Source organism: Tetrao urogallus (genome assembly GCF_951394365.1).
Source record: "Tetrao urogallus genome assembly, chromosome: 3".
Taxonomy (NCBI): Eukaryota; Metazoa; Chordata; class Aves; order Galliformes; family Phasianidae; genus Tetrao; species Tetrao urogallus.
The window spans coordinates 90184499-90196027 of NC_136815.1; the positions used below are offsets into that span (position 1 = coordinate 90184499).

The 11529-nt window shown below is 48.3% G+C and overlaps 1 protein-coding gene across 1 annotated transcript; it reads left to right on the top strand.

The window, feature by feature from the left end:
* Nucleotides 1-2200: 2200 nt before the first annotated feature.
* On the top strand, nt 2201-8059 carry LOC306945231 (putative 2-ketogluconate reductase; the record flags this gene model as incomplete). Its single annotated transcript, XM_079533939.1, is given in 7 exon segments — nt 2201-2333; nt 2336-2364; nt 4393-4777; nt 5831-6002; nt 7011-7186; nt 7401-7497; nt 7903-8059. Coding segments are annotated over 7 exon segments (1140 nt in total). The 5' UTR covers nt 2201-2209.
* Between the last annotated feature and the right edge of the window lie 3470 nt (nt 8060-11529).

Sequence of the window (11529 nt, forward strand, 5' to 3'; positions counted from 1 at the left end):
CGGAGGAACTGAAGGCAGAGCGGGTGAGGGGGGCTACGGCGGCGCCCGTGGGAGTTTCTTGCCGGTTCGGGCCGGGCAGACGCTGCCGGTGCAGAGGCGAGGCGCCGACCGCTCGGTGTCCCCGAAGCCCCTTCTCGCCCGCTAAGCGGCCCGCCCGAGTGCCGGGGCCAGGAGCGCTGGACGTTTCCCCGCGGGCAGAGCGTGCCCGGTTGGGCGAGCGTGTTGTGCCGCCCGTGCGGCCAGCGGCCGGCGCGTCATGCTCGCGTCATCCGCAGCGTGGGGCTGTGCGGCCGGCCGAGGGGAGGGGCTGGGCGGCAGCGGAAATCGGCGGGGCGGCTGAACGGTGGCTGAACACCCCGGGGTAAATATTCGGGATGCCATTTCCATAATTAAACCAGGATGCTTCCCTTGCCGGTGCTGGGTTTCACAATTGAATTGACTGCTGAGATGGGCCGTTCCGGGCTGTCACGGCTCTGACCCGCTTCGGCCCGGTTCCGTAACTGGATGGGACCCGTGGCCCAAGATAGGGGGGAGGGGGAGAGTGAAAAGGTGGGGAGATGGGCCTGAAAACAAAACAGCGACGAGCTAAGGGAGAAAACTAATTTACTAACTATGATAGCAGAAAGTGTGATAAGGCAATGTAATGCCATTGGAATTGAAGCTGATAAATGGGCGCCTAGAACCAAAGGCATTTGTAATGCTGTAGGCCAGGTGGCTGGGCAGCACGCACCACAGTGATGAGCAGTAGAAGAAGGGCCGTCTTGTGACTCCCAGGCAGTTCCATCTTTCCCTCTGAACGGAAAATGGGAATGGAATAGCAAAGTCTTCTGGGAGATGTAGTTCTCATCTGCAAAGGGCACCTGGAAACTCTCCACAATCCTTGGAACTGGAGCATTAACTCTTTAACTCCCAGTGCACTACAGGATGCTGTGATGTGGAACACTGATAACAAAATTCAGAAAACTGTGACACAGGCTGATCTTTTTGCTTCCTCAAAGTCACACCAGTACATTGTATATTCTTTCAAAATGTTAGCTTGCAGCAGACAGTGGAAAAAAAAAAAAGGCCTATTTTAAACAGAATCCACAAAAACCTGCACTACTGTTTTGGGCAGTAATCCCAGGAAAGTCAGTGGAGTTTGTATCAAGTTCCTATGCCACAGGATTGTGTAATTAAAAAAAAAAAAAAAAACAATACTGTACAAAAGCCCTTGTTCTACAGTATTTCGTGGGATGTCCTCTAGAAGGCCTTCCTCAATTTTCAGGAAAGTGAGAGGAAGTAAGTTTTGCTTCAGATGGCCCTGCAGAAGCCATGAAGGAGTGATCTCCCACCCGTCTGCATGCCATGCTGTGTTTTGTGCCACTTGCAATGGTTTTCACTGAAAGCTTTCAGAGACTTTAGCAGTCCTTTGTCCAGACAAAAACAGTCAGGGAGAGCAAGAGTTAAACAAGTGCTTGTAGCAGCGGATGGCTGAAATTTCTATGAGAGGAGGTTCTGGCACCAGCAGCTGAGTCACATGCCATTGGCCTTGACTCGGAGGTTGCAGCAGGTAGTAGGGACTGTGTTGCACACACGAGGAAATCACATGCTGCTGATTCCTCCAGGAGCAGTGAGCTCTGTTGGTGAAAGAAACATCAACAGTAAGGAACCGTTCCAGGCTAATTCTTTGGTTATTATTGAGGTAATCAGTTTTCTGCTGTAGATAAGTAAGTGGGAGGGGTTTATTCTGGGTGATGTACATTATTAACTTCAATTTAAAACAAAGGTAGGGAAAAACGTGGAGGTTTATTTTGCTATGATGTGGCTGAGTCCAAAGTGATACAGCAGTGCCAGTCAGTGGCTATGAAAGTAAGTAAGTAGTGAGTCAAGCTCCATGAAAGAAAGAAGGCTAGTTTAGGAAAGCAGCAGCACTGAAGTTAATAGCTATGAGCGAGTCTGTTTATTCGCCTATTTGTCTCAATGTGGGTCACATATTCAAAATTTTCAGTGCAAGGACTCGATATCAGTATACGTACAGTCTGTTAATGTGGTACAAGTGGTTGTGGATGTACACACAGATCGTTTCATGCGGAGAGAAAATGTGGAGAGAGAAAATCAAAGTTGTCATATCCTTAACAGGTGATACATTTAGCATATCAGACAGGACATCCAACATCTGAACAATTATGCTCAGGAGCAAGCATTGGATTTGTTAAAATCTATTCATTTGATGGTTGACCAGACAAATTTGGCTTGCAAAGGTATTCATCCAGCTGTCCCTTCTTATGGGCTTTGGTGTGACAGGAAAAGCGTGGCTTTTAGACAGAGGTACAAAACAAGCACAGATAGTGGTCCATGAGAGCACTGCGCGCTCCTCAAACCAAGGTTAGTATCTGGAAAGCCTCCTTCCCTTTGCAGGGTTCCTTTAACTGTATTTATGCTGTTGCTAGCAATATAATTTTTTAAGATCATACTTTGTACTTGCAGAAGCCTTGCTCTTGAAGCAACACTGCAAACAGTTCCTGTGCACATCAAATGTGGATGAAATTGTAAATTTTTTCTGTCCACAGTAATGAGCAGAGTAATTACTTAGCCTTTTTTTTTTTTTTTTTTTTTTTTTTTTTTTTTTTTTTGTGGACAAACTGAACTGTTTAAAGCTAAATCAACTCTTGCTGTGCTGCTCTGTGGCTTCCCCATGAACTGTCTTTCTGTTTGTGAAGTTTAGAAGGTGCTTCTAAAATAAATGTGGGTCTGACTGAGCGTCGCAATGATGGTGATGCTGTCACCACGGTGAAGAAGGCAAATGATGTAATACAGTCCTGTCTTACTTGTTTGTCTTAGTCACTTGATTGTATCCATTGTCCAGGCAGTTTTCTGTCGTGTAACTGCGGAAGGTTTAGTTGCAGTTCCATCACAGTTGCTGAAGTACCACCAAGGTCTGGTGATGGAGATGCTGAATAACACTGTCACAAAGACGTTGTCTTGCCTTTCCGTCTGCGTATTCTTTCCAGGAATCTAATTTTTCCTTCTAAGGTCATGTTGTATGATACTCCAAGAAATAAACAGACTACAAATGGGAATATAGGCAGTATTTTCCCTACCACCTGGGGCCAGTAGATTTCAAAAGACTTCAGCTTATGGTAATAAATAATGGCATATAAATATACATGACAGTTGTTGAGACTGTAATCATTTAATAGATGCAGCTGGATTGAGTTTGAGTTTGCTCAGGAGAAGGGTAATCACAGCCTTTCAGAAACTTACAGTAAGTTGTTTGTCCCAGAGCTGAATTCTGAAGGCTTGCATGAGAGGACAGGAACAGCAGGAAAGTTCTGCCTGCACGGCATGCCTGGAATTAATCAGAATACTGCTGTGATGGAAGAGAGGTGCAGATTCATTCAGCACAACCCAAATCTAGGGTACAGTATTTGGGACAAAGACCCAGATGTGTGAGTGGAGTGCAAGAAACAGAATCATAGGAAACCAGACCGGAATATCCGTAAGATAAGTAGCAAATCTTCTGCTGCCATTTTTGTCAATGAGGGCCATGATTGCCAGCAAGGGCTGCAGTTTCACCCCTCAAGTTGCATACGTGGCTATGTGAGCAGCCTTTGTCTTATTGCAGAATATGATAGATTTGACTGGGCTGTTGCAGGCAGGAGTGGGCTCAAAACTGCCTGGGCAAGGGGAACACTCTGGTGTGAAGGGCTGTGTTGCTGGCGGGCCTTAGCCTGTCACCTTTAGCACTCCTCCCCACTGGTTCAGCCTGAAGGCATGGATGTGCAGAAGACTGACGTGTAATGCTAAACTTCAGAGGCTATATGTTCGCATGCAGCAGTTTAAAACAGTGAGAGCAAGCAGTGTAGTAGCCGTACAAGAATGGTCCTTCATTGGGCAGTTTTTTTTAGACCTCACCCATTCCAGGTCAGGTAGGTTTGTCAGACCTGTCTGGACCGCTGGCTCCCAACACCACGGCAGCTTCACCAAACATAACTCACAGGCAAGCAACTTGGAGTAACTTCCTAGCAGCAGTTACGTAGCGCCCTTTGTGATACATCAGTTTGTGAGTTAGGTTAAGAAGCTGCCAGATGAGTATGAAAGCGGTAGGGTTTCTGGACTGAAATGAAGCTATCTGAGAGCACCTTGTAGGTCCTGAACTGGATTTAGATCCAAGAAGGTGACTGTACCTCAGTGTTACAGTGTAATCTGGTGCTTAATGGAGATATCGGACCATTTTCTAACGTAAGGCCACGCTAGTCCCAAGTGACTGTGAATTTGTGCTGTATCATTAAAAGGACTATGGAGTGCCATTAATTTCCCGATTCACAGGTGGGAATTTAAATGATGGCCACACCATCACTGCTTGAGTGACGTTCTCCTAAACAGCAGCGTGCTTCTATTCCTCCACTGCAGGTCATGGCAGAACAGCAGTTGCCAGGTCTTTTGATTATGGATGTTGGAGGAACTCACGGTGTGCAAGAAAGCCTTGTGGCGCTTCTGAAGAAACACTTCTGCGTTATCACCATGAAAGAACTTCTTGAAAACAAAAAAGAAATGGGGAAAAAAATCCAATCCATTTTTGTGTCGGAGACCAGGCCAACTATCGACCGGGAGCTTCTAGAAAGCCTGCCTAATTTAAAGGTCATTGGAAACTCTGGTGTTGGAGTGGATCACTTAAACTTGAAAATGATTTCTAACTTTGGTGTAAGAGTGACTAATACCCCACACGCTGTTGCAGACTCAACAGCAGACATGGGAATGGCCCTAATGCTGGCATCTGCCAGAAGACTTGTAGAAGGTAATGTTTTACATCTCATTCGATCTTATCTGCTTCTTTGGCATATCTCACCTTGCTGTATTAGAGAGGGTCTGTCAGAATCAGTAGTTGGGATACTTTTGCAAGAAAAAAGTGCTCTGAGAAACTCTCTTCTCAGAGGCCTCTATTAGTTTCAGTCCCACCTCTTCTCAAGGCAACAGTGACAAGAGTAAGACATTTGTCTCAATGATGTGCTTTGAAGTCATCATGACACCTGCTTAGAATAATGTGTGGGGCGTGGTTCTATCTGGGTGCTCACTGTGGTTCTGTCTGGGTGCTCACTTAGCGTTGCTTGTGGCTGGAAAACTGAATGTGAAATGCATCCAAATACAATGTCACTGCTTTTCTGTTTCCTTCCTCTGTATTTTCTAATAGTTGTCCAAAGGTACACAGCATCTAGAGATGGCCACGTCCCCATTGCTGGAGCAGAAATTATGAGAGCATGTTGAGTGCTGCTCCAAAAGTAATGCCTCCTAATTTATTACACTGGCCCACTGTGCTGGAGGCAGATGTTGGTTGTACAGCAGTAGAGGTTAGACTTTCTTTTATTAAGTTGAAGTCCAACATTAGAAAGGTTTAATGGGATTGCTGGCCAAGCTAGACTCTGCAGTATAATTTCACCCCCTTCAAGTGGTATGACTGGATTGGTTGAGATAGGAGATAGACGGGGAGTTTTACTGCTGGCAAAGAAAAAATAAAGTGAAGGCAGTGCTTGTGGTGGGTAAATGCCCCAGAAGCTGTTTTTGAATTTCAAAGAAAATGCTGCAGACACAGAAGCATTATTTCCCTAAGGTAGTAATCCCTCTCAGAAGAATACCACCATCAAGAATCTCTTCTGTGTCACTGCTTCCAGTCCTGACTGTTACACTGTCCAGGACTTTCTAAAAAGCAGCCACCCCCACCGCCTTAAAATGATTTAGGATGTTCTGTAATGGGCATTCCAGAAACCAACTACGACAGTGAGAAACTTTTCCTCTCTGTTTTGACCAGAATTTGTCATCAGTTCATACCTGTTTAGCATGTTTTTCCATTCAGGCTTCCAGATAGCAGTTTCTCCAGACACGAACTATTTTGCTGCTGACTGGCTGGGAGTTGAAGTTACCAGGGCGACTCTTGGGATCATTGGGATGGGCAGAATCGGGTATAAAGTGGCTCAGAGAGCCAGAGCCTTTGAAATGAAGATCCTGTACCACAACAGGAACCGCAGGTAAAAACGTTTGTTTACTGTGTGGAACCAGTCCAGGGGCAGAAATGGAAACCACAGCTCTGGCCTGGGTCCCCATTCTTCCTAGGTGCTGGCAACAGTTTTAAGCAACACAAGGATCACCGCCACTGCTCTCCTTGGTTCCCAGCTTCTTCCCTTGGGAAGCAGCTCCCATTCACCTCCCCATCTTCATTCCTCCCTTCTCAGCTATTGGCAGGTTTAGAGGAAGGGTGACGCTAACCTCTCTGAAGATGTAAGCCAAGCTAGCCAGACTTTGTCCTGCCAGTCTTCTCTCAGGCTTCCGGCAAGGTCCCTAGTCATCCAGGCTGTCACTCCTTCCTTCAGCCCAGCCGGTTCTCTCATCACCTCGATGGCAAAGATCCTCACTTGGTTTTATCTTTCCCTTTCTTTGCTTCCCCTTCCTTCCTTTTCCATTGTAAGTTCTAACTGGCAAGTCAGGCAGAGAGAGGTGGTGGCGCTGTACAGATACATCAGCAGGAGAGAATAATGAGAGACCTTCTGCATACCCATTCTCCTACACCTAACACCACCTGTGTGGTTTGCTTTCATATTTATGTCAATCCTCCAGGGTCCTGCCACTCCTCTGCTCTCTTGGCCTCTCTAAACCACTACCTTCTCTCCTCCCTTTTGCCATTTTGGCTCACACAGAGGGTGGTGACACACTGGAACAGGTTGTGGATGCCCCATCCCTGGAGGCATTCAAGATCAGGCTAGATGTGGCTCTGGGCAACCTGCCTGGGGGTTGCACAGAGACTCTTGGGACTCAGGGCGGTTGAAACTGGATGATCATTGTGGTCATTTTCAACCCAGGCCTTTCTATGATTCTATAATTCCCCGGTTACATAGCAATGTCTCTTCCTTTATCCTGGCTTCAAACCTCTTAATATCTATGCTGATTGAGACGATGCTTAGGATCAACTGACTGATTTGTTGACTGTTAAAAACAGTTCAGAAGAGTCGTGTCAAACTAGGTGTGCATTTTCCATTCAGGAGCAAGGAGGAAGAGCAGGCTGTTGGTGCTTGCTACAGTCAGATGGAAGATTTGTTGCAGCAATCTGACTTTGTTATGCTGGTTGTGAACCTGACACCTGAGACTGAAAAACTGATTGGGAAAAAGGAGCTGGGGCTGATGAAACCCACAGCCACTCTTATAAACATCAGCCGAGGTAGGCATTTCTCCCAGAAGTGGTTCTGGCTCCGTGGTGAAGGCTAATAAAGTCTCTCTTTTGTTTGATTGATGGTTACTAGAAAGACATTCTACTTTCTAACAAGACGTAGATCCTTCAATTTATTTCCCCCAGGGCCCTGACACATTTCCCCACTCCCAGTGAAAATGTGTTCACTGCCTTGTTTTGGAAGAAAGATACCATTTCAATGCAGGTGCAGTTATTGATCAAGACGCACTGGTGGAAGCTCTCCAGAATAAGACTATTAGGGCTGCTGCTCTGGATGTGACATACCCTGAGCCTCTGCCAAGGTAGAATAACTTGCATTCATTCTATTACTCTTGAACTTGTAAAATGCTGAGCAAACGCGTACTCATGACCTTGATCTCTGCGGGGAGTTGTTTAAGGGCATATCCACATTTTATCTTGTGCAATCCTAAGCTGATGATCAACTATTCTGCCTTGCCACATTGTCAAGACAACATGAGTGCCAAGCAAGGCACCAAGGCCAGTAGAGAGGATGGAGAAATGGGTAAGCAAATTTTCCAACGTTTTCTGCCAATCCTGTGTACATGGCCCCTTCGTATCAATGCCTTTGCTGTTTCCTGAGCTTCTGACCTCAGCAACTAGCAGAAGAATTAACTGAACATGTGATATCCATGCTGTTCTTTCTGCTTCTTGAGGGTGTAATACGCTGTCCTTGCTGTTTCTTGCAGAAATCATCCTTTGTTGAAATTAAATAATGCCATCATAACCCCACATATTGGAACTGCAACAGTTCAAGCCACCCACATGATGACAGAAGAAGCAATAGCAAACATGCTGTCCGTTCTCAACTGTCAACCCGTTCCAAGTGAAGTGTTTCCCCAATGATGCGCACCAGACGGCAGCGCTAAATCTCTGGCCTACAAGAAGGCTCCATTTCATACAGAACCACTATTAGTCTTGAGCAGGAAAAAAAAGCAGCCGTGTTCCTGCACTGTTGTATTAGGCGCTTGCGCCATCTTCGGGTTGTAACGCGTTAGGCCTCCCCCTTTCCGTATATAAGCACGTGTTTGTTCCGTTAAAGCGCCATTTTGCTGTTCACCGTATTGGCGTCACCTCGGTAATTGGCCAAGCTGCGGTCTCCCAGGGAAAACGAACGGGTGAAGGTTACAACAAATGGTGACTCTCGACGTGATCCCTGGGGGTGAGTCGGCTGTTCTGTCAGCGGTGCAGGATCCCACTGCAGAGCGGTAAACAGAAATCCGCGGAGTAGTGGAAGCCCGGGGACGGGGAGGAGTGCGCACTACTCCTAGTCAGGCGGGAGGCTCGCGCATGTAAAACCTATTGCGGGAGAAGTGTTCCTTCTAAGAAGGAGGTTGCGGCGGTTCTTTCGCTGCTGGAGAGGGAGGGCTTACTGGCATCTCCCTCTGACTTATACGATCCCGCTAATTGGGATGCGTTCACCGCCGCGCTCTCTAAGAGGGCAATGACTACCCAAAAGGCGGCAGAGTTCAAGGTGTGGGGAGCGATTTTGAGGGTGTTTAAGATGGCGAGGGAGGAGAAAATGGCGAGTGATCGAGCTAGGGAGCTGTTAGCGCTGGGGACGGGGGGGGATGTTGTCTCCCCTGCAGGTTTGCTGGAGGGCAAGTTGGGGCCGGTCCCCTCGGCCCCGCCCGAGGCGACGGCTTCGACACCAAGGCGGGAGGAAGTTGGGCAAGGGTCGTCGGGCCGCAGGGACGGAGAAGCTCCATCCCCGCCTCCTTATCCAGCTCAGGGTTTATATCCTTCGTTGAAACCCTTCAAGGATGAGGGGGGAGGGGGAGGTGCGGAGGAATGTAACATAGCCTGTAGCACACCTGTTAAGCGGGCAGTGCGGGAGGGCGAGCTGGCCGGAGAGGATACGGCGCGGCTGGTGGAATGTGAGAGCGGGGGCGGTGCTTCCTTGCTGCCTGACTCTGTTTGTTGCCGCGGCCGCTCCCAAAAAGGGGTGGAATGTTCCACTCCGTCTTGTTAAAGGTGTGGGTGTGGCGTCCCGGTGCGAGCAGCCTCGGGATTCACCCAGGGAGGGCGGGATGCTGCAGTGACTGCCTCATGGGCCCCAGCTACACTCACTGACTGGGCTAGGGTGAGAGAGGATTTACGAACGGCAGATCCGACAACTACGACATTTGCTCTCCCTGTAGTAGTAAAAACAGAGGGTCCAGCTTGGACCCCTCTGGACTCCAAGGTGATTACTCGCCTTGCGGATTTGGTTAAAAGCAAAGGTTTGCGTTCTCCCGTGACCGTGTTGGCAGTAGAAGCTCTTACGGCTTCTAGCCTCCTGCCGTATGATGTGATCAATCTTATGCGTGTCATCCTTGAACCTGTACAATATACCCTGTGGTATGATGAGTGGAATAGGCTGCTTCAGGTTGTGGTGGCCACTGCCACCCGTGACCACCGCCATCCAGCGAATGGCCAGGGCCGGAATGACAGGACTAACCTTGCGCGTCTCCAGGGCCTAGCGGAGGGTGTGGTAGGGTCCCCAGAGGGCCAAGCAACAGCACTTAGAGCAGGGGAGTTGGCAGCCCTTACAACCGCAGCTCTTCAGGCCTTGCGAACGGTGGCTAGGGTTGCAGAGCCTGTGTTTCCATGTACAGATATCAAACAGGGGCCATCTGAGTCATTTTCCGACTTTGTGAATCATTTGATTCACGCGGTGGAAGGATCCGACCTCCCCAAGGAGGTTCAACCTCTGGTCGTCATAGATTGCCTTAAACAAAAATCGCTGCTGGATGTTCAGCAAATTATCAGGGCAGCACCAGGGACCTTGAATACCCCAGGAGAACTCATCAAGTATGTATTAGATCACCAGAAGGTTGCACCTCTAACCAATGATGGTTTAGTGACGGCCATGCAAGGGATGGCTGCTTCGGTTAGCTCGGCAGTTAGGACAGCGGTGATGGCAGCCGCTCGGGTTGGGGAAGAAAAGGATAGAGGCCCTTGTTTCAAATGTGGACAGCGCGGTCACTTTAAAGCACAGTGTCCTAAGAGAGTGGGCCAGGGGGGGTTGCAGAGTCAGGAGAAGAGGTGTCAACTGTGTGACGGGCCCGGACATGTTGCGCACCAATGTCGAAAGTTCAAGGTTATGCCGCAGGGAAATGGGAGAGGGAGGGTGTCAATGGCCCAGGGCTCCTTCCCATTTCCCTGAACTGGGCCACGAATGCTACGCCTACAGCTGCATTAGCCATGGACTTAGGCGAGCGACCATTAGCTAAGGTAATGATGACATTTGATTTGGAGCTTCCAGTATCAGGGCCCCGAACGGTGTTTTTTACAGCTTTATTGGACTCTGGTGCGGACATTACTGTTATTGCGGAAAACGATTGGCCTCGGCAATGGCCAGCGACTCTTACATGGAAAATGCTTGCCGGGGTGGGGGGTGAGGTACCTACCAAAGTGGCTGACGCAGGAGTGGAGCTTTCGATCATAGGCAGAGATGGCTCTATAGAGAAGACTGTTTTCATTACCCCTACCTTAGCCCCGATTCCAGGCTCTATACTGGGCAGAGACATCCTTCTTGAGCTGGGAGTGAAGGTGACAAATTTATAATAAGGGCCACTGTCCATCATTTAGCGCTGCAACACGCAATTCAGTTACAGTGGAAACGGGATGTATCTCCCGTTTGGGTGGATCAGTGGCCCCTTCCAGCTAATAAATTGGCAGTGCTTATACAGCTTGTTTCACGAGAGCTTATGGCAGGCCATATAGAACCGTCACTCAGTAATTGGAATACACCCATTTTTGTTATCCGAAAGGCTTCCAGGTCATTTTGGTTGCTGCATGACCTTTGAGCGGTTAATGCGCAGCTAATTCCCTTTGGTCCGGTTCAGCAGGAAGGACCTCTACTCTCAGCTGTCCCAGAGAAATGGCCCCTGATGGTCATTGACCTCAAAGACTGTTTCTTTTCTATTCCCCTGGCAGAGCAGGACATACAGGCTTTTGCATTTACGGTCCCGGTTGTGAATAACCGGGGACCCGCCCAGAGGTATCAGTGGAAGGTTCTTCCACAAGGTATGACCTGCTCGCCCGTGATTTGTCAACTCGTAGTGGGCAAGGTCATAGAGCCGGTTAGACAGTCATTATTGGACTGTCAAATTGCACATTACATGGATGATCTGTTGCTTGCTGCACCGACTGATTCTCAGTTGCGGACATTGGAGAAGAATGTAGTTACCGCGCTCACAACTGCTGGGTTTGTTATCTCACAGGAAAAGATTCAAAGAGAACCAGGAATTGGGATATAAATTCGGGTCTGCGACGGTAATCCCAGAGGGATTGGAGATTAAGCCCCATGTTACCACCTTGTGGGATGTTCA